The 24,083-nt window shown below is 32.7% G+C and overlaps 2 protein-coding genes across 2 annotated transcripts in view; one reads left to right on the forward strand and one right to left on the reverse strand.

The window, feature by feature from the left end:
- Positions 1-24,083, forward strand: part of LOC111706857 (cubilin) — a gene marked incomplete at its 3' end in the record, with an annotated part of 61,611 nt that overhangs the window by 11,962 nt on the left and 25,566 nt on the right. The window contains 14 exon segments of the mRNA XM_023479786.1: positions 13-2,341; positions 2,401-2,491; positions 2,566-2,647; positions 3,065-3,186; positions 4,639-4,780; positions 5,117-5,228; positions 6,606-6,683; positions 6,973-7,099; positions 18,957-19,028; positions 20,119-20,222; positions 21,352-21,471; positions 22,359-22,441; positions 23,345-23,442; positions 23,501-23,562. Coding sequence (XP_023335554.1) covers positions 13-2,341; positions 2,401-2,491; positions 2,566-2,647; positions 3,065-3,186; positions 4,639-4,780; positions 5,117-5,228; positions 6,606-6,683; positions 6,973-7,099; positions 18,957-19,028; positions 20,119-20,222; positions 21,352-21,471; positions 22,359-22,441; positions 23,345-23,442; positions 23,501-23,562 — 3,622 coding nt within the window.
- LOC111706860 (uncharacterized) lies at positions 8,586-20,897 on the reverse strand. The gene is made up of 14 exons (XM_023479790.1): positions 20,827-20,897; positions 17,403-17,505; positions 16,940-17,020; positions 16,647-16,706; positions 16,523-16,583; positions 16,115-16,173; positions 14,191-14,252; positions 13,611-13,680; positions 13,229-13,277; positions 12,621-12,690; positions 12,245-12,323; positions 11,308-11,406; positions 10,211-10,253; positions 8,586-8,825 (listed from the first exon to the last, which is right to left on the reverse strand). The coding sequence occupies exons 2-14, from the start codon at positions 17,472-17,474 to the stop codon at positions 8,638-8,640; spliced, it is 993 nt and encodes a 330-aa protein (XP_023335558.1). The 5' UTR covers positions 17,475-17,505; positions 20,827-20,897; the 3' UTR covers positions 8,586-8,637.

Genomic DNA, 24,083 nt, shown 5'->3' on the forward strand with positions numbered 1-24,083 from the left:
TTTATCTTTAAGGTTTCTGGTTTTTCTGGAGTTATTGAAAGCCCAAACTTTCCGCTTCCGTATCCTCATGATCGTAACTGTTCCTGGACTATATCTGCTCCAAGAGGAAGCAAAGTTAACATTACATTTTCTAACTTTGAATTGGAAGATCACGCCAGAACTGGAAATTGTTCCTATGACTACTTAAAGATATCTGAAAGATCCTCCACAAGTATGAATGAAGAAGGTCAAAGCTTAGGAAGATTTTGTGGGACTGAAGTTCCATCCAAAATCAGCTCAGCATTGGATCGTGTTACCGTGGATTTTGTCAGTGATATAAATGTTTCTCACAATGGATTTAGACTTGAATGGATTGTTGATGGCTGTGGTGGTAAACTATCTAAACCTTCAGGAACATTCTCAACACCAAACTATCCACAAAACTATCCATCAGGCATTGAATGTATCTGGAGTATTGAAGTAGAATTTGGATCTAAAATAGAATTAAATATAACTGATTTTCAGTTAGAAGCCCATGACAGTTGTGAATTTGACTTTCTGGCTGTGCATGGGGGAGCCGATGAATCTTCAACTCAACTTTTGAAATTGTGTGATTCCCATACTACCAATACTGTAGTCACTAGTTTTGGAAACAAAATGTTTGTAAAGTTTTCCAGTGATCAATCAAGATCATCTAAAGGATTCATTGCATCTTATGCCACAAGACCTGGCGGTTGCGGTGGATTATTGAGAGGAAAACAAGGAGTTATTCTTTCCCCCAATTATCCGAACAATTATGATCCTCATGACGACTGTGGTTGGTTGATTGAAGTTGACCAAAATCATGTTGTCAAACTTACCTTTGAAGATTTTGATGTGGAACCACATCAGAACTGTAGCTTTGATCATGTTGCAGTGTATGATGGAAACTCAACAGATTCCCCTCTTCTTCTTTTGCATTGCGGGCAAAACTTACCAGATCCCAGTGTAATATCCTCTTCTGGAAACCAAATGTATTTACGTCTTAAAGCAGATGATAGTATTTCGTCCAAGGGCTTTAAGGCAAATTTTACAAAAGGTTGTGGAGCAAGAATCATAACAGATGGTGAGGGTGAACTAACTTCTCCTGGCTATCCAGGATTCTGGGCTGAAAATGGAAACTGCAGTTGGATCATTCAAGGTTCTCAAGAAACAGATAGAGTTACACTTCACATAACATACATGGATTTAGACCAGCCAGAAAACTTTGGAAACTGCTCTGATGAGGTTGGTAATCTGGAGGTAAGAGACGGAGATGACAATGAAGCTCCCCTGATTGGTCGATACTGTGGCATGACGATTCCCCCCAGTATAACATCTCAAGGATCTACTATGTATATTCATATTAGGAATAATGTTTGGGGCCGAAGCATTCTGTATTCACAGCACAATACTTTTCAGCGATTCAGAGCAATTTACACAGTTGAAGATACTGCATGTGGAGGTTCTATTTCATCAACAAGTGGACGATTTGCATCGCCCCAGTTTCCTAACAGCTATCCTTTAAGTGTAGAATGTATTTGGACAATAAATGCACCAGCAGGCAACAGAATATTCCTAACATTTAATCAGCTTGATTTAGAGGAAAGTGAGAATTGTAATAAAGACTATGTTGATGTATTTATTGGCAGTCCTGATGGGGAGCATGTTGGAAGGTACTGTGGCACATCATTGCCTTCTGAAATTCCACCTGCCAACAAGTACTGGATAAAGTTCAATTCTGACGATTCTGATGTGGGTCGAGGTTTCATAGCAGAATTTCATACCCAGTATGGAGGAAACCTAAATGGTACATCTGGAGAAATTGAATCAGTTGATTATCCACATGTTTATTTAAATATGCATGATGCCATTATACCCTGGACCATAACGGTTGCAGATGGAAGTATAGTTGAAGTCTCTTTTCTTGATTTTGAGATGGAGTCTTACTCTGAAAACCATTGTACTAACACCCTTTCAGTCCTTGATGGCTTGACAGTAGATTCACCAGTGCTCTACCAAGGTTGTGGGTCTATGCTGCCAAATACAGTAAGATCATCATCAAACACAGCCATTGTTGTTTGGTCAATATCTAGCTATGCTATGTTTGGCTCAAAATTCAAGTTGAGATGGAGGGAAACAGCATTATCTAGTAGGAGGCTTATTTCAACTGGTAATACTTCTTCCTGTGGAGGGAACATTGTGTTAGATCCAACGGGTAATAGAACTATTCTGGCTAGTCCAGGGTATCCGGAAAATTATGAAAATAACCTGAATTGTGACTGGGTTGTTCAGACATCAGAAGATATGAGAATAAAGATGACAATCCTCTATTTAAGCTTAGGTAAACAAACACATTAATTAATACTTAATCATGGGCTCATTGTGGATTATAACTTTCAGAATCCTCTACAAGATGCTCATTTGACAGACTTGAAGTATATGATGGTATGTTTGGTCTTCAACGATGGAACAAAACTGGTGTATACTGCATGTAAGAGTTTTTTTTCTTTCCTGGAATTAATTGTATTTTAGGATTATAAATTTTATAAACATTTTTTGATTTAGGCGTTCCCAAATGAGGACAGTTTATTCCACTGGTGCTTTTATGAAAATATCCTTTAAAACTGATAGATCTATTGGTAGAAAGGTAAAGTAAATAATTTACTGTTCTTTTCTAAACAATCCAGAATAATATTAATTGATTGAAGACTTGAAAGTCGTCTTTGACCTTAGAAATAGTTTGCGGCAATCATCATAGGAAGCCTTATCTTAGCGATATTTTATTATGAAACAATAATGACAAATTAGCCCTACTCATGGATTTCCAAAATGTGGTTATTCATTATTTTGCTTTTATAAATGCCGGGTATGTGAATTATTTCATTTAAAATTAGACATTTTCATGGTTATATTAAATAAATTAAAACAAAATTCTTGATATATCTGATATTTGAAAAGTAAAGAAATGGCATATGTATAAATATTCTGTTCCTTGACCCTGAATGTTGATAATATATAAATATTCTGTTCCTTGACCCTGAATGACAGATATAATCAAATTCAGGGATTCCGAGTTAGTTTAGAATCTGTTTGTGGAGGATATCTGACATCTCCTCGGGGTAGTTTAATATCTCCAGGATACCCAGGAAACTATCCGCCGAACCTCAACTGCCAATGGATTATCAGGTAAAATGAAACTCTAGATAACAGGGACTGTAAGCGTTATTTCAAGTGACACTCTATCAAAAGATTGCAAAGCCCAATTCACAAAGGTACCTTTGAAAGATTTGTCTGATCTTTGATTAGATATTAATATTTATAATTTTGAAAACTGATTGTTTTTAATTGTGGGTTCTCTATACAACATTGACTAGTATTATCAGAAATAACCAATTTTAAACACAGAAAAACAACAATACTGAAAACAGTATATTTCAGGAGCAAAGAAATTTGAATTATTTTTCGAATTCGCGTTAAGTAATATTTAAAGACTCAGTGTATTTCAAACACATACAAGAGTTGACAAAAAATAATTGTATGTTTCACTTTCTTTTGAGGACTTCTATTCTAACTAATTCCTAATAAAAAGTTTAATGCTTTATTTATCAATAATTTAGAAAAAAGTATAAATGAGTATTCTATTATAATTCTTTGAAATGAGGAAAATCCTTCGTGTCAAAATTATGTTTATGTAATTTCTATACAGTTAAACCCTAAATGAGCCATACATCAAAGGATTTTATCAAATGTCGTCTTGACAATTTTTACGTAAATCTTAGTATTTGCAAAAATAAATAATTAGCCATGAATATGCGGGAACAGTTTTAAAGAGCTCCATATAATCATTAAATTAAAAAAGTAAATATCTGCAACATTCCATTATCAGAAAGTGATGAATACGACATTTGATAAATTTGTTCGATTTATGGTTTATTTAGGGTTTAACTGTAGACGGCAGATTAATAAAGCAGAGACCTTTCAAAGATAAATAAATAAGCATATCAATTTCTTACAAATGAGAAAAACTCTCCAATTGTTAAAATAATTTTAAGTAATCCTCAATTCACAAACCTTTCTTTGGTGAAAACCGAGATATTTTATTGAATTTCTATCTGAAAATTGATTATTCTTAACTAAAGTCTTAAATTCTATATAAGTGAATTACAGATTTATAAAGATTAGACAAAAAAAAGATTTTATCTGACTTTAAGAATTTTCTTGAAAGAAAAACGATAACATTGATTGCGCAGATGAAATGTTTGAACTTGAAGTCAAACCTTTTCAATCTGTTATGTAATTCTTTAAATGGGGGTCTATTGCAGTTTTGGTGATAGTCTTTTCTATGGCACATCTTTGCTAGTTTGGGTGACTGTTTGTTTGTGTCCAATAAACGTCAAAACGACTGAACCAATTGGGCCCAAGTTTATTGTGACATCTCACATGACCCCCAGGAAAATGTTTATGGATGGTTAAAGATACAAAATTTGTCCTGAAAAATGCCTTCTTTTATTATTTTTGAAAATCTGCAAACGTTAAAAGAAAAATCCGCAAAATACGATTTACAAAGCAAAATGAAATAGTTTGACAGCAGCTATAGCGCCCTGCAGAAGCTTAGTAAGATATGTTTAATGTATTTAGAATGCGTCCCTCTACCCTAGTGCAGTTCCAGTTTGTGGATATGCAGGTTCTCAGTTCTACAGATGAGTGCGGAGATGATTATCTTATTATAAGGAATGGAGAGAGGAGAACCTCCCCTTTCTTTCTTATAAACCCACACCAGGTAGGATTTATATATCCATGAAAAATCATTTTAGGGTTTATCCAAGGTTTCTTCCAAATTTTATCCATTTTGTAATGTGAATCATTGATCTCAATATTATGCAGCTATTCGTATTAATATGGATTAGTTAAATTATTTTAGTTTTTAATTAAGAGATCAGGCATTTATCCTCAAATTTAAAAGTGCCAACATTGGGAAACGAGATCAAGTGTCCAAGCTTAACGATACTCCAGACTAAAAAACCTTTTGTTTACTCTTAAGCAAACTGACGGCTGATGTGTGTTGCGGAAAAAATATAAAATATCCATCTTCAAAAATTCAAATTTTTATTTTCAGGGCACTGAACAGAACGGCCATATTTGTGGCAGTTTCCTTCCTGCTACACAGAACACATCTTCAAATTCACTTTTTATTCAATTTATTACGGACAGCGCCACAAGCGGGAAAGGTAAATGTTCTAAAAGTATGACTGGCGATGAAATAGTTTTTTTTATTTTAAGTAAATCTGAAAAATGAGATATACTTTATAGATAAAGATATTATTATTAAGTATTTAGAACAACTATTTCTCTAAAAGCAAATTTTCACCAAAGAAATTTAACCCTTTTGATTTAATCATGATTATGTTAAATAAGATTTGTTAAAAAATAACAATTTAATCATTAATAATATAAAAGTTAACTTGGACACAAAATTTAAAACTGAATTTTTTGTTTGCAATAATGAATAAATATATGATAAGATAAACTGTTCCAATATCAACTTCAAAAAGGGATTCTCCATGCAAATGTGACAATGCCCGATTCACAACGGTACAATTAAAAGCTTTGTCATTAAGCATGAAAACTTAACAAACTTTTTTTTTAGATCTAAATATTTATTTTGTAGCAGAGATTAAGATATTACAATTGTATTACAAGTTTACAACTTTCATAAATGGAAAAACTACATTATTTATTTTCTATATAAATGATTCATATGATAGACACAGATTAGACTTTGAATGCCAGTGCAATATTTCGCAGCTGAGACTGCACTTCCTTCAGAGGGGACCGCACTTCCTTCAGGTGAGACTGCACTTCTTGCTGAGGTAGTCTCACTTCCTTCAGAGTTGACATCACACCTCTGTTTCTTCTCCTTCTCCTGTTGACGGGTCGAGAAACTCTAGAAAATGAGAAAAATTCTTCTCCATCTTTAGTCCACAGGTTAAGCTTGATATCCAGTCCTAGATCCACTCCTTCCCTATACAACTCCAAGAGTTTATGTACAATTCTCATTGTTTATGTTTTAAACTCCCCGCCATAGCAACAGCTAGCTGGGTCAGCTGGTATCTGAAACTTAACAAACTGAAACAACGACTTTCTAATCAGAACTTTTGTGTCTCAGGATTAAACATTGATATCCATCTAATGATCTAATGCACACTTCCAGTTCAATTCAATTCCCATTTCATATCCTGTGGTGGTCGTATCACTTCAGTGATAGCTAAAATGTATTGATTAAACATTGATCTAAAATTTAAAAGTACCCACAGTGGATACCGACATCAGATGTTCAAAATTATTTAAACCAAACACAAAAGTTCCGACCTAAGAGCAAGTAACTTGTGTATGGAAAGCGCTGATATAGATCGTTCAATGTCGATATCCATATTGGAAACTTTTAATTGTTAAACCCATGAAAACAGCACTTTCGCGTCCTCTCATCTTTAGAGATATCCAAATGAAATTAACTTGATCCTCCAGACCTCGAAAGATACGGATTAACTGTTTCTAAAATGATGAACAAAACAAATCCTGACCCCTAAGTTTAGTTCCTGATTCAGGGTTTAAGCTGAGATATCATGAGCTTGCTAATGGCTGCGGAGGAAGGATTCTTCTAACCGAAGAAGAAAATCAAATCGGTGAGAAGATGTTTAAACAAAATTTATTACTGTATAATGATTCCTTTTCAGCATTTATCAAATTCTTAAACCCTTTAGCTTTGAAATACATTTTAAAACTTCAGATTTCTCCTAGTTCACGTGAAATATTTGCAATAATGATTTCCACCAAACTTCAGCTTGAGACCAGATTTAATAATTAGCAAAAAAGTAGTTGAACCGTGTAGACGTAACTGAGCCTGAAAAGGAGTTAAACTAAGTCTATGCGGTTCAACTCTATATCGATATAGATTAAATCTCTTATGTTTAGATATATCCTCTCCTAACTATCCTAACGTGCCTCCAGCGCAAACTGAGTGTATATGGGTCATCTTGGGCCCAGCAGGTCGCAGGATATTCATGGATATTAGTAACCTGGATACACGGCCTTCAGTAAGGTAGGATATCTATGGATATCGGTAATCTGGATATTCGTCCTCCATGTCAGTTAGGTAGGATATTCATGGATATTATCAATCTGGATACACGCTCATCAGTTGGGTAGGATATTCATGGATATCAGTAATCTGGATACACGTCCTTCAGAAAGGTGTAAGAGAATGACAAATCTTTTAAATTCTAGCTTAACCTTTCAATTCTAAAATAAAAACTGCTCGACTATTGACTACTGTGATTCCTTATATTGCCTGAAATAAAACTGAGCTCAAAGTTCTGGTCTCAAATAAACAAGTTAAAAACATAGAAGATATTTTATTTATCTTTGAAACTGAAACAATATAAATCCTTAAAAACTAAGTACTAGGGAGAACATACATGAATATGAGCCTTCAGAGTAAAAGAATCAATCTAAAAGAACCAAACTAAACTTGGAAATAGAAAAGGGGAGCAAAAGCAAAAGTAATAAAGAAAACTTCAAAACCTGAATAGACGGAATCACACGCAGTTTCACTCTGGAGAAATTTCTGTTCTGAACTCAGGCTTGGGGAGAAATCAAGCCCCTTTTTATACTCCCAAGGGAGCAGGAACTGCGCGCGATAATTAGACTATTCAGATTTTGATTGGTTATTGATATTTATAATGATACATAATTGGGTAGTAAGGGTTCCTATTGGTGGGGATAAAAGAGTAGGGTGACTTTTTGATTATCTTAATTATAATAATTGCGTTGCATGAGATCTGATTGGCTCTAACAGAGAACAGGGGTTCAAAGAGAGGGGGACAAATTTCACCATGGAGTAATTATAACTCGTTTAGTTCTAGAACTTTCGGTTTAAAACAACATAATACGGGTAAAAACAGACGCTTCATAATTATGAAAAGAAGGGGACGTATCTCCCCCTACAGTAATTATAAATAATTAACTTTAGGAATGTGGTAGAACTATGGATACATACAAAGGTAGACTTAACAGTTAAACTATATTTGGGTATTCAGACATCTTTTTCATATGTTATTTTTGTGCACAGCATTAAACCGATCTACATGAACCTAACAGTACACTGTTTTCATAATCTTTTCATTTTCGAGAGCTTAAATCATAGAAAAAGACAACGAAGAGTTAAAGCTTATCCCATAAGCCCCTCATATGTACGTTGTGTAGCCTACAGCAAAATTGATAGGATTGTATACATCGCAATATGTTTACGTATGACACTGTGATTATGAGATTAGCTTTAACTCTTTGTTTCCTTTTACTATGGTTTACTAAATAAATAATTTTCTGGAAACTATTTTTAAGTCTATCATCCTTGTAATATCTTTTTCATTTTTTAATGATAAGCACTAAAAAATAGTCTTTCCAAATTTACGACCACCTTTGTACCTAATACTACTTTTGGGGTGAGGAGGGAAAAATGTCGCATCCCCCTCAACATAAATTATACTTTTTACGCGATTTCTATGGCTTTAAGTTTGATAAAATAATATAATTAATTACATTTATTTTAATTAATCCAATTAAAATGTTTAAATGTGTTTAAAAATACTTTTCACAAATCTCGATAAGTTTCCTGACCCCCACCACAGATACATCCACTGCTCCAATTAGAACTGTCATGAGTGAAGCCCCAATGTATAGACCCATGAAACCTCCGAAATCTGATAACAGATCGATTTCTCCGTACATGACAACAACTTTCTGAATCCGTAGGTTTACTGGCAGCTCTAGAAAAATACATATTTTTTTGAATTCTTAAAAATTTTTTTTGAAAGGAATTGAGTCTTTGCCACAAACTCTGATTTTCTAATCCCAATATATTTTGATTCCAACGTCGTAAACCTTTGACATTTCAAACTATGACTTTTGTTAGATGAAAAAATATAAGTTTGAAAAATCAAAGGCTTACGACATTGAGTTTCTAAGATATTGGGATTAGAAAATCATAGTTTGTGACAAAGACTCAATTCCTTTAGAAATATCCCAATTAAAAACTTGGTTGATGTTAGTTCTGAAACTTAACGTTGAACTATTTTAAAAGGACTGAACAGATACTGGTAAATTCAAGACCTAGTAACCTTCTTTTTAAAAAGTGGCATTCGATTCACAACGATACTCTTCAACCCTCTATCAAATTCAAAGTAATAATGAAGAAGTATTGTCGATAATTCTCCCAATTTCCTTCATTTTCTCTGCAGCTATAAAGTCGTAGAAGTCAATTTTACAGAGAAACCACTATGTTCATAGAGGTTGGAAAACAATGCCATTTTCTCATTCATCTTTAATAAAGGTTTAAAGGGTACCACATCTTTAATAAAGGTTTAAAGGGTACCACATCTTTAATAAAGGTTTAAAGGGTACCACATCTTTAATAAAGGTTTAAAGGGTACCATTGGGAGTCGCACATTAATCCACTTTATAAATAAAGGAACACAAGTGAAGTTTCTTCTACAGTTTCTTTCAGATATTGTTTATAAAAAAAAAAAGTGTTTTCTGGAAAAACCTCTTATATGATAATGATGATAATAAATAAGCGAACAATCTCTTAAAATAATTGATCAATCCCTTTAAATAGGTGAAAAATCCATTTAAATAGGTGAACAATCACATTAAATAGGTGAAAAATTCCTTTAAATAGGTGAACAATCCCTTTAAATAGGTGAACAATCCCATTAAAGAGATGAAAATTCCCTTTAAGTAGGTGAACAATCCATTTAAATAGGTGAACAATCCCTTTAAATAGTTGAACAATCCCATTAAAGAGATGAAAATTCCCTTTAAGTAGGTGAACAATCCATTTAAATAGGTGAAAAATCCCTTCAAATAGCTGAACAATCCCTTTAAATAGGTGAAAAATCCCTTTAAATAGGTGAACAATCCCTTTAAATAGGTGAACAATCCCTTTAAATAGGTGAACAATCTCTTTAAATAGGTGAACAATCCCTTTAAATCGGTGAACAATCCCTTCAAATAGGTGAACAATCCCTTTAAATAGCTGAACAATCCCTTTAAATAGGTGAACAATCCCTTTAAATAGGTGAACAATCCCTTTAAATAGGTGAACAATCCCTTTAAATAGGTGAACAATCCCTTCTTCAGATATTTGTCTTACCTAACACTATTGTATTCTTCTCCATTGTACTTTTAGGGTCGTCCTAAACATATTTTCAAATTTCTTATAATTAAGGAATAGAGTATTGCGGAATCAGGTTCAGGTAGATCAAGATTTTTAGAGACGCTTTGTCCGCTATGAAGTTAATACATGCAGTACCCTTTAAAAGAAAGCAAGCGAATCATGTGTATTTTTATTAGCTTTTTAAAGACTAAGTGACATCAACGCCTGAATATTAATTAAAATGTACACATAACAGTATGACCAGACTCCAAGGGGAGGAATGCGATAACCTGAAGAATTAGTAAACATCAAATTAAATTGTTTGCGCCAATTTGGAAGTTAGTTTCGCCACCGAAAAAAAATATTTAAAAGCGAAAAAATATAAATGTATATAGATAAGGATGGAATATAACTTGGGTTTTTTATGTCACTTCTAAAGATTTTGGACTTTTGAAAGATTTGAAAGAAATTTAGCCTTTGCCACAACATCAAATGTCCTTATCCTATATCTTATACCTTATACTGTGAACTTTTGATATTTAAACCTCAATTGTTTCATCTAACAGAATCCATAGTTTTAAATTTCTACGACTTTGTGTTAAAAAGATAAACGAAAAGAGATTATAGAAAATCAAAACTTGTGTATAGACTTAAATTGTTTATTTTAAACCCTGGTATTCCTATGCTAAATGTTGATTCTAGAAGAAGAAAACGCAAAAAAACGAACCAAAAAACGATCGTTTCAAAAACGATAATATTTTCGTTCAATTTTTGCTTTCACATATTTCTCTTATAACCCAGTTTTTGCAAGAATAAAAAACGTTAACAAACTACATAATACATATTTGAAATGTTTCACCTTCACTAGTTTACAGTATTTAAGGGTGGTGCCTTTAAAAAGTCCAAACCAAGTTACAGTAAACCAAGTTACAGTAATAACCAGAAATAGGAAGACGACTTTTAGAATCAAGTTATAACTTTGAAAAGTGGCTATGTAGCAGAATCATTTGCTTTGTAAGAACATCAAATACATTTCAGTATTGCCATAATGTCGTCTTCCATTGCTTTCTGGTTATCATTGAATATCAAATTACCTCATAATATATAGTTGATATCCTCGTTACATTACAGGGCTGTCCACAGTAGCTCTCACAATTATACAGCATTTCATCCTCAAGATCTGTCAGGGGGTCCTGAAAGGGATTGTTCATAAATTGAACGAACAAAAAGTGTCCCAATTCTTTTCAAGATGTCCTTGAGGACAGGAATGATCATATACGTAATTAAAACTATCCGGTTAACGAACTGTCGCGCTTTGCAATGGAATCTTTGCCACAAAGTCTTATTTTCTAATTCCCATATCTTTGACTCAATTTCTTTGCGGCCGACGGTGTGGATATTTCGATCAAAAAGTACTTTATTTATTCAGGGCATTTCATCCTGCTATTTAGGGATTCACATTTTAATTTTGTCTTCATTTTTTTAATGCTCTTTATCAGCCAACTATATACACAATTGTTTTTTTAATTGTTAATTAAAACAGTTGACGTTCAAGCCCCATTTAACAACTTAAATTTTTTATTTTTGGTTTTTACCTTCATTATTAAAATATATTTCCTTTTATTCAATTTTTGTATTTTGTCGAAAAGAAAAAGAAATAAAGCCTAGTATAGTTTAATAGAGCTGAAATAAATGTATGTATGAAGTGACGTAAACTATTTTTATCATGCAAATATAATGCTATAATATAAATAAATATATATGATAAAAATATTAATCTAAAGAAAATGAGTCTTTGGCACAAACTTGAATTTTCTAATCCCTTTATTTCCTACAGATGGTTTAAACCTTTGATATTTTAACTTAGATTATTTGATCCAACAGAATTAATGGTTTGAAATATTTAAGATCTCCAACATTGATTTGAAAGATAGGCATTAGAAAATCAGAGTTCGTGGCAAAGACTCAATTCCTTTAGAAATATATAAACGTAAAATGTCTAGTTTACGTAACTATATTTATTATACTTACATTCATTGACGTGTTACAGTAGGTTACTTGTGTGTCATTAAACCAATTAAAGAAAGGACTCTGACAGGTGTGCTCAGTCCTGAACAAAAACATAATATTTCTATTTTTTCCTTAACCCTATCCTTATTTTGTCTAAGATATGAGCTATGATTAAGCCATTAGAGTTGAGATAGGGGAGCGTGATACATGTCCCTTGTCAAACTTTTCAAGGCCAGCTTATTAAAAAATTAGACTTCTAACTTTTATGGTTAGGTAGCTAGGTAGGTTATAAAAAAACGTTCAAAAAGGAAGTCGGAAAAATGTCGAAAAATAGTTCTTTTTACTTTATTCAAATATAAACATACGTGATAGGGTTAAAATAAATATTTGTACTTACAGGAGCTTTTCCATTCTTGTTTTTTCAACGCACTTGTCATAATCAAACATATTAGAACAAGAAGTCGGGTCTGAAAAAAAATATATTTAAATAAAATCGAAGAGGATACACAAAAACATGAATTGAAATTCTTTTATACCTAGCATTCACACGTACTGGCAAGCTAAAGTAACACTGGACTAAGAAGAGTGAGATACGTACGGTTTCTTTAATTTGAATTCAATCACGTTTTAGTCTATACCTCAACAATATTCAAGAACTTGTTATCTTAGTCGAGTGGAGTATCTGCTGGCAAAATATGAAAGAGATAAAGTGAAAAATGTATGTTAAAATTATGATCTAAAGTCACAGCTTGCTAGCTGGGATATGATCAGCGTGGATCTATATGTTGGCCCAAAAGTTTCTAAATAATCGTTTACATTTGTCAGTCAAAATCTAAACAAGATTTAAATAGAAAATATCCAAACCGTACCCTACCCCCCCCAAAAAAAAAAAAAAAAACTAGCCTGAATTGTATATTTAAAACAAAAATGAAAACATTTTACACAAAAACACACAGTGGTCAAATTTTGTTTAACTCTGATGTATACATTTTTAGCAATACTTACCTCCTGGTTTTACGATGTCAAAGAATTGTTCCACGTCTACTCCAACCACCTATTTAAACCCATTTCATACAAATAAGACCTGGCTTGTCTATTTTCACATGTACCTTTGTTTGAAGAAACACGGTGAATTTGGGACAGAAAGCCTAAGCTTTTGTACCAATATCCCCCGTATAGTTAAAGATATTTTGTATTTGCTATTTTATTCTGATTTGTTGAACAATATTTTTAAGGTATTAAAATATCTAGCATATACAATCTTTTTCGAAATGACTTATTTTGAATTAGACATAAAAATATTACTGAAAAGTTGTCGATATAAACAAGATGTACTTAATTAATTTTAAGAAGAAATGAATGGTGGCCATTTTGAGAATGGGTTTTCCTTGACACCGCTAGGATCTGATAGATACCGTGTACCACTTGACACTGTCTTCAGAAACCGGTTTTGATGCCTAGTAATAACAAGCAGTAATATTACAGTGATACTCTTAAAAAAAGAGGAATTTCTAAATAACTGTGAGAAGACTTTGATCTTTGAATTAATGTGTAGCATTCATTTTTAGACCAAAGGATTTGAGTCTGAGCCAAAAACTTAAATTTTTTCTTAGCCCTATATCTTTGCAACCTTATGGTGTAAACCTTTGATATTTCAAACTGAGTAAATTCGTCATAGTTCATAGTTTAAAATATCCAAGGTTTAAGATAAAGTGATCATAAAGATAAGATAAAGGGATTATAAATTATAATTCCTCTCTGCAATATTTTTCACAATAAAAAAAATTTCCAAGAATTTCTTATGGTTAATATAAAAATATCCAGATGCTAGCCTAATATTTAAATAATTCAGAACCATAATGTAGCAAACATTTTATTCATCATTATTTTTAATTTGTTACATTCACCAAAGAACAAACATTTTAACAGTTTTCTAAAAATATGATTGAGTTTAAATCTCTGTTTACCTTAAGTAAAGTAGAAAGGGAAATGTTGAATTCATCTGAAATGCCATTCGTCGAACAAACACCTAGGCTCCGAAGTTAATGAATTTAAGCTGCGTCTAAAATCCCCCAAAAACCGGTTTCAATTGAGCGCCGGCTTAAATCTTGAAAAATTTAATACAAATTCAAGTGGAACCAACAAAATTTGAGCCGCGGCTTAAATTTAAACCGCTGCTCAAATTCTTTAAATTCGGCCTCCAGGCTGGCTCAGCTACATTTTGCCTAGTCACAATTTGCCTAGTAACATTTTGCCTAGTCACAACTTGCCTAGTTCACTTTTGCCTAGGTAACATTTTGCCTAGGTAACTTTTTGCCTAGTTTAAGTTTGCCTAGTAACATTTTGCCTAGGGTAACATTTTGCCTAGGTAACGCAAGAGCATGTTTTTTGCCTATTGCTTTTTTATAACAAATTTTGTCAAAAATTAAACATTTTTTTTAAGCTTAACCAGCTCAATTTTAATGAATTAAATGTTATAGGACAATTGAATTGTATCTTGTAAAGGTTATATCTTTATTTATCATTATTTATCTTATTTCTCAATCTTTTCTGTGGCTTTAATTTTCAGCAGCTTGTTGGTAAGGCCATGGTTATTCTTATCCCTGTAGTTGGGCTTACCCCACATGGTAAGCCCTGCAGTTATCATGGGAGCCATTTTCAATGTGTCTCTCGATCTGATTGGTTTATAGAAAATTGAATTATCAAAAAAAATTGCGCAATTTTTTGAAGAAAAAAAATGCGGATTTTTAAAAAATATTATCGGATTGTTGAAAATTTCTTTGTGAAAAAATTATAGATTAGGCGAAAAATTCGCTCTTTTGTTACTCTAGGCAAAATGTTACCCTAGTCAAAATGTTATTAGGCAAAATGTTACCTAGGCAAACTGTTACCTAGGCAAAATGTGACTAGGCAAGTTGTGACTAGGCAAAATGTGACTAGGCAAAATGTGACTAGGCAAATTGTGACTAGGCAAAATGTAGCTGAGCCTCCAGGCTCCGTTTAATTCAGCCAGTTTAGCAGAAACAGAAGCAGTACAGGGTTTATCAACCTTTGCTCTGAAAACTGATTAAAAGTATTGGTGCTACTGGGATGTCAAAAATAAATTTTTACTTCCGCAAAATTCCACCAAGACCACATCACATTGTAAGAACAAGAAAACAAAAATTAGGAAAACAAAAGAGTGTGTCACAAGAATGAGATAAAGAATTGTTTGTAGACTATTATCTATTTATTTTATAAAATGGTTTAAATTAAAATTAAAAATTAAATGCTGAAATAAAAATTCAAGAATTTATCCCAGCTAAGCTGGGCACGTTAAACTTTTTTTTTAATTGTTGTCTTTCGTAAATATTTTTTGGATTGAGTATCTCTTCGTTTTTTAATAATAAGGTTTTATTCTCCTTAATTTTATACACGGATCTTTGCTCAGCCCTAATCCTAATGACAAATTTCTAATATATTTACTTTTAAACATTGGTTGGATATTTTTTCTTTGTACGTGGAATGATGTAGAAAAGAGAATTTTTAACAAGAGAATTTTTAACAGGAGAATTTTTAACAGGAGAATTTTTAACATGAGAATTTTTAACAGGAGAATTTTTAACATGAGAATTTTTAACATGAGAATTTTTAACAGGAGAATTTTTAACATGAGAATTTCTAACAGGAGAATTTTTAACAGGAGAATTTTTAACAGGAGAATTTTTAACAGGAGCATTTTTATGGTACATGTGTATATTTTTGGAGAATTCTGGTATATTATAAATTTCTATTATATAAATGAATTAGTACATGCCTAAACCATTTAAAAATAATTTAACCGTACAATTTGTACTGAAAAAAAAACAATGTAAAATTTTCTCTTGAAAATCAGTAATTATCGGACTCTGCCTGGATTGGGGAGTCCTTACTGTAACCCAACAGTTGAAAACTGCTACTTTCTAGTTTTCCTAAACATGTTATTTTAGAAAAATGGATTTCTTCATGAAACAGAAAAATAAGTTAATTTGTGCTAAAACAATCACATAATCAGGGAAACATGAAAACATGAAAAATTAATACTTCTGGATAAAAAAAGATTTGAAAAAAAATAACAAAAATTAAAGGAACTGGGCTTTTGCCAAATTCTGATTTTCTAATCCTTAATATCTTTGCTAACCAAAGTTTTTTTATATTTCAAACTTTGAATATTGTTAGATAAAATAATATAAGTTAGAAATATCAAAATCTTTCATAATCAGGTTGCAAATATATAGAGATTAAAATTTTGAGTTTGTGTCTTCAAATGAAAAACTTGACCTGAGAAGCATAATGCTGGTATATAACCCGTCCATTTTGGATCCCAGGTTATTCTGTTGAACTTTAAAAAAAAACATATTTTTAAATCAGATTTTAATTAAAAATTATTGTTTAAATGAATTACCCGAAACTTAAATGTTTTCATCTTCTTGTCCATTATCACTTTTAGCTTTAGAGTCATCAGCTGTTTGTTAAAAAATACTTTTTACAGTTAAAGGGAAGTCTTGATAAATAAAAAGGGGTCGTGGACGTATTTCAAAGTTACAAACATTGACAACAATACCAATGTATCATAAGTCTGATATTAGATGTGAACCTAGAGTCCTTTACCCCGTTCACGATCTTAATTAAAGAAAAATATATGATACATTAAATCTTTTAAAATCATAAATTTTAAAATTTTGAAGTATTGTTCTCCTTTTGAACTTGTAGTTCCTCGGTCAAATTATTAAAATTTGTTATATTTTGCTTCCAAGGACCAAAGTGTGAGATACCAAACTGAAAAGAAAACAATAAATTTGAAAATTTAAAATCGAAAATTCTTTTAAATCAATTTATTTAAATTTAAAAAAAACATGCATTCAAATTTCAGGAATCGGGATCATTTTCCCCCTCTTCTAACTTTCAGAATTTTAGTCCGAGAACCAGCAACAAAGAAAAGGGTTAAAGAATAACTTTGTGAATCATTAATGGCACACTTATAAATTATGCAAAATTGCTACGCATTTTCAAATTTTTTGACATTTGCATAGAGGTCCATACCCAGGGATCATGTAATTTTCGCAATTTAAAAGTAGCCCCATTATGGATATCGAGACAAGCGTTTTAATCAGCGGTAATTAACTTTAAAACGTTGACCTCAGGCTGTTCAAGTTTTTACCTTTTTAAGGGTATTCAATGTAAAATCTCCTGCAGGACATATTGTGAACTCAGGGGCTAGCGCCAACTCCATAGGTCTCACTTCACTCTCAACAGATGTCGGTCTACAATAATGCACTGTTAGAAATCAAGCAAATAATGTTGGGAAAACTAATTGCCCTAAAAAATTCGATATTCCAACAAAAAGTTTTTGTTAAAGTTGGTAAACTCAAATTTCCGTATAAAAAAGATCGAAACTTTTGTATTGAGTATCAATTATTTGAAATACTTGATCTCAATATTCAGTTAGGGTATAATTATAAGTTACAGAACAAAAGATTAATCCCGAGATTAGAAAAGTTCTTTTTTGGATAAAGTAGAGAAAAATCAAAAACCGGTTTATTTAAATTAAGAGTCGTTCCCGTTTCTGTATATTAATCTTAAATGGCGCGCAAAATTTCAAATTTACCGGTTTATCATACGCGATTCTAATTGGTTAAATTTTATACACTTTTCAGGACACAAGTACAAGATTAAGTTAGTCTCGATATTAAGAAAAAGAAAGGATAAAGCATTAATCTCGATATCCACCATTCTAAAGTTCCTATCTCTGATTATATTTAGTTTTAAAATTGATGAATTTAATGATTTACCGTTTTCGAAAGAAAGAAACTTTATCCAGAAAGTTTTGACAAAGTAAAGTAAAGGAAATAAGAATCGCCATTATTTTGAGTAGAATTGGAAAGTTCTTCGCGCATTTTGTCATTTTACCGTGTCTTGTACAAGACTGGTTATATTCAAGAAATGTGTGAAAACAAGTAAAGGTTTCCGATACCACATAATAATTGCATTTTTATACAAATACTTAATTGCAGAAAGTATCACATCATATAAAATATCATAATACAATTTTTTAAGACTATTATTTAAAAGAATATTTTCCCCTGATTAGTATCTTAAAAGTTGCTTGTTAGCACAAAGGTCCAATACTTGAAAACCCTTTAATTAGAATAAAAAATACACTTGACAGCATCCTTACCTTAAACCCTTCAGTTTATTGTTTCTTATTAAAAAACAAACTAAGCTATTTACTGAAAAAAATAATGATGGTTGTAAGTAAAGTACAAAAGACTGTAGGGGGGGGGGACATAGATCTCGAGTGCTATGAACAGTCGCAACTATTTTCTAGTCAGGGTCAAGTTAGAAGTGTTTTGCCCTTTGATTTTAACTCTCTAACTCACGTTTTTTGTAGCCCTAAACACAAAATGGCAAAATTGTCATCGGTTTTTCCATAAGAGCTTACAATGAGGCCTTGGGATCATAATTAAAACTGCTGAGAAACTGGTTTAATGTAAATAAACAGTTCATAGTTGCTAACAATAATATTTCCGAAAAGTTTTTCTAATCCACGAGAGTGGAAGGGGAACCGACTAAGCGAGTTATTAAATTAAAATACAAAAGTTTTGACCTGTCCTTACAACTTAATGATTTATATCTTATAATACGTTTTCATATATTGAAGAATGATAATACCTACGCTTAGTAAGAATTAAATAAAAGTTATTTTTATTTTTAGTTGTTCTATTGCGGGGTTAGAGGTGAGAGATGGTGGAACTGAAAACAGTCCCGAAATCGGAACATTTTGCAGGTGCGTGATTTTCCTTGACCAAACTTTAACAAAACCTCAGGGATTCTACCTTGAATATTTAGGGATCCACCCCACAACCTGGAGAGTAGGGATTCTATAATGTATATTTAGGGATCCACCCCACACTCTGAAGAGTAGGGGTTCTACAATGTATATTTAGGGATCCACCACACACCCTGGAGAGTAGGGATTCTATAATGTATATTTAGGGATCCACCCCACACCTTGGAGAGTAGGGATTCTACAATGTATATTTAGGGATCCACCAGACACCCTGGAGAGTAGGAATTCTATAATGTATATTTAGGGATCCACCCCACACTCTGAAGAGTAGGGATTCTACAATGTATATTTAGGGCTCCACCACACACCCTGGAGAGTAGGGATTCTATGATGTATATTTAGGGATCCACCCCACACTCTGAAGAGTAGGGATTCTACAATGTATATTTAGGGATCCACCCCTCACCCTGGAGAGTATGAATTCTACAATGTATATTTAAGGATACACCCCACACCCTGGAAAGTAGGGATTCTGCCATGTATATTTCGGGATCCGCCACAGACCCTGGAGAGTAGGGATCATACCATTTATAATTAGGGATCCAACCCACACCCTGGAGAGTAGGGATTCTACAATGTATATTTAAGGATCCACCCCACACCCTGGATAGTAGGGATTCTATAATGTATATTTAAGGATCCACCCCACACCCTGGATAGTAGGGATTCTATAATGTATATTTAGGGATCCACCCCACACCCTGGATAGTAAAAATTATATAATGTATATTTAGGGATCCCCCCACAACCTGGATTGTAGGGATTCTACAATTTATATTTAGGTATCCACCCCATACCCTGGAGAGTAGGAATTCTACAATTTATATTTAGGGATCCACCCCACACCCTGGAGAGTAGGGATTCTACAATGTATATTTAGGGATCCACCCCACACCCTAGAGAGTAGGGATTCTACAATTTATATTTAGGTATCCACCACACACCCTGGAGAGTAGGGATTCTACAATTTATATTTAGGGATCCACCACACACCCTGGAGAGTAGGGATTCTACAATGTATATTTAGGGATCCACCACACACCCTGGAGAGTAGGGATTCTACCATGTATATAAGATATTATACAACATCAAACTTACCAAACAACGGTTTCAAGGCAAACATTAAAATTGGTAAGTTTTTTTATTTTTCAAGTTTCGAAATTTTGAATTCTGTCAGATTTATCAATCTAACCTTAAAATATCAATAGTTTACACCGTACCAGATTGCAAGATATCGGGATTATAGAAACTTTTGCAAAGATTCAATACCTTTGTCGCGTTATTTGGCAGAAAAGATATATTGCTTACTTTAAAACTTTTAAGGAAAAACAATTATGGATTTTGTTAGAACTTTTAACACTTAAAAGATAATACATGTTCAATTCAAAGCCAAACTTTTTAGGGCCATCTACGCTAACTTTGAAGTGTAAAAAATGGCTAAATGTACATCGGAAAAATGTAAAAATTGCTGTCAACATATTAACATATGGCACATGTGTTTATATTGCATGTCCATTTTCGAGGGCTTATCGAAATAGCCACTGCAGTAACCTTAATTATATTGTTCCAGGAGACTGAAGTAACGAGATATCCAAGTAGGAACTATAACCCTTTATATTGTTCCAGGAGACTAAGTAGGAAAGAGGTATATAAGTAAGACAGGAACTATAACCCTATATATTGTTCCAGGAGACTGTGGAGGAACGAGGAATATAAGTAAGACAGGAACTATAACCCTATATATTGTTCCAGGAGACTGTGGAGGAACGAGGTATCTAAGTAAGACAGGAACTATAACCCTATCTATTGTTCCAGGAGACTGTGGAGGAACGAGGTATCTAAGTAAGACAGGAACTAGAACCCTATATATTGTTCCAGGAGACTGTGTAGGAACGAGGTATCTAAGTTTAAGACAGGAACTAAAACCTTATATATTGTTCCAGTGGACTGTGGAGGAACGAGGTATCTAAGTAAGACAGGAACTAAAACCCTATATATTGTTCCAGGAGACTGTGTAGGAACGAGGTATCTAAGTTTAAGACAGGAACTAAAACCTTATATATTGTTCCAGGGGACTGTGGAGGAACGAGGTATCTAAGTAAGACAGGAACTAAAACCCTGTATATTGTTCCAGGAGACTGTGTAGGAACGAGGTATCTAAGTAAGACAGGAACTGTAACCCTTTATATTGCTCCAGGAGACTGTGGAGGAACGAGGTATCTAAGTAAGACAGGAACTATAACCTTATATATTGTTCCAGGAGACTGTGGAGGAACGAGGTATCTAAGTAAGACAGGAACTATAACCCTATCTAGTCCTGGGTATCCGGCTCATTATGACAATAATCTGAACTGTGTCTGGAACATCATAGGCCCAGCAGGTAGAATTTAGGAAAATGAGACGTAAAAAGTTGTATAAACCAGTGTAAAATCCGGTTCATTTCACGTGCCGGGCCAACTTTTAACCAGCTAGAGCAAGAAGTTTAGTGCTCATGCAGGCTTTATAAGGTAAACCGGGACGGTACACTAAATGCATCTGCCCCTTCTGAGGAGATTCTAGTGAAATATAATAGTAAACGTAATTTAATGTGAGTCAGTTTATGCAAAAAATTAACAAATTGTCCATTACCTTTTTAACGTGTATTTAGTGCCAGTTCTTGTAGTTGCTGAACACAAAGGAATATTTTCTGTTAATTTTAATTTTGATTTAATTTTATTTGATTTTCAATCATAGTTTGCGAGACACTGCACTTCCTAAAATTTGAATTTGTTTGGGTCACTTCTTTATATTTGATTTTGCTCAGGTCACTTCCTTATATTTGATTTTGCTCATATCACTTCCTCATATTTGATTTTGCTCAGGTCACTTCCTTTTATTCAATTTTGTTTAGGTCACTTCCTAATATTTAATTTTGCTCAGGTGACTTCCTTATATTTGACTTTGCTCAGATTACTTCTTTTTTTTTGATTTTTCTTGTATCACTTCCTTATATTTAATTTTGCTCAGGTCACTTACTTTTATTTAATTTTGTTTAGGTCACTTCCTAATATTTAATTTTGCTCAGGTGACTTCCTTATATTTGACTTTGTTTCGGTCATTTCCTTAGATTTAATTTTGCTCAGGTCATTTCCTCACATTTTATTTTGTTTAGGTCATTTCCTTATAATTAATTTTTCTCAGGTCACTTCCTTATATTCAATTTTGCTCAGGTCACTTCCTTATATTTCATTTTGTTTAGGTCACTTCCTAATATATAATTTTGCTCAGGTCACTTCCTTATATTTAATCTCATTGCTCTGAATCTACCAAGGATGAGAAACTGTTCAGAAACAGATTATTTACAAATAAAGGTAAACCCAGATACTTGACGTAAACCCAGATACATGACATAAACCCAGATACTTGACGTAAACCCAGATTCTTGATATAAACCCAGATATTTGACATAAACCCAGATACTTGACATAAACCAAGATTCTTAACATAAACCCAGATACTTGACATAAACCCAGATACTTGACATAAACCCAGATACTCGACATAAATCCAGATACTTGACATAAATCCAAATACTTGACATAAACCCAGAAACTTGACATAAACCGAGATACTTGACGTAAACCCAGATACTTGACATAAACCCAGATACTTGACATTACACCCAGATACTTGACATAAACCCAGATACTTGACGTTAACCCAGATGGTGTAGATGTAGAAACTTATGAATAACGCAAATTGATATAATTTTAGAAAGTTTAGTTTTGTTATTATTTTTCATTGTGTTTTAATGAGTGCAGTTTTTTTTAAGGTGTGTTGTTTTTTTTTTTTTTGTTTTTTTTAATAGGGGACATATACATTTCTGAATAGTGTAATAAATGAAAACTTGTGAATTGAAGTGAAAAAAACAATTTGTTAATTCTAAGATTCATGTTTTGCCTCACTAACTCTTTTCATGCACACTACTTGAAAAAAAAAACAAATTTCAGCATAAAGTTTAATTTCCATGAAAAAGCCCTACCTTATTTGTCGTCTTCCTGAATTTAAAGGTTCAGGTACTCTGTCCTCCCTCTCATACGCCTGTATGTGACTATTTCTAGCTAACTTAGAAGCGTAATAATATTCACATATTTTACTCTATTTTTAGAACTTTTTGTTAAATTAAATTCTTTCAGATTTTTCTATATCATTAACATCAATTAATATCAATTCATTTTGATTGTTTAATTTATCTATTAAATTTTGTGATTAAGGATGAGAATAGTACTGAACCAGTTTTGCAAACGTACTGCGGGAACCAGGCGGGAGGAAGCATCGATACAATAACAAACACAGCTCAAGTCATTTTCAGGTTTATAGTACAATAAAAACCATCAAAATAATCAGAATTTCATAACATTACTTTTTAGATCAGATGGCCTAGGTCAGGAAAAGACTGGGTTTCTTCTAAAAATTAATGCCAGCGTAGAAGGTGATTTGAAATATTACAAATAAGAATCCTTTAAAAGATTATTATTTTTGTATAATTATTTATATAAAATCATAATAATAATAATGATGATGATGAAAAAATAACCATGAATAATAATTTATTATATACTGGGCTTTTAGGGCGCTTCGCACCTATGTTCTATTTCAACTTTTAATTGTGGCTTTATCTGTGAGCATCAATTCTCTTTGTACAGTATAAAACAAAAACAAAAAAAGTTTGCGGATTTCATAATATTTTTTCATGCATTTTCAAAATTTTTCAAAAATAAACTACTTTTAAACATAAATTTTTAAATTTTGATCCTTCATAAACCTTCCCTGGGGTAACGTGAGGTCCTACACAAAATTTGGACCCTATCGGTTCAGCCGTTTTGACGTTTATTGGATACAAACAAACAAACACCCAGACAAACAAGCTAAATTTATATATAGACTAGCCTTAGAGGGCGCTTCGCGCTCATCTTCTAAATTAATTGTGAACATGTTCTCTTTGTGTACATC

The sequence above is a fragment of the Eurytemora carolleeae genome, unplaced genomic scaffold (genome assembly GCF_000591075.1).
Source record: "Eurytemora carolleeae unplaced genomic scaffold, Eaff_2.0 scaffold756, whole genome shotgun sequence".
NCBI lineage: Eukaryota > Metazoa > Arthropoda > Copepoda > Calanoida > Temoridae > Eurytemora > Eurytemora carolleeae.

Bases quoted from the DNA above. Each gene is read 5' to 3' on its own strand.
- LOC111706860 (XM_023479790.1), bottom strand. From the start codon at position 17,474: ATGGAGTTGGCGCTAGCCCCTGAGTTCACAATATGTCCTGCAGGAGAT. The intron at 14,253-16,114 runs GCAGAGTCCGAT...TTCGGAGCCTAG, and splicing joins GTAAGGACTCCCCAATCCAG to GTGTTTGTTCGACGAATGGC. The intron at 13,278-13,610 runs GAAAACCCATTC...GGGTTTAAATAG, and splicing joins CAGATCCTAGCGGTGTCAAG to GTGGTTGGAGTAGACGTGGA.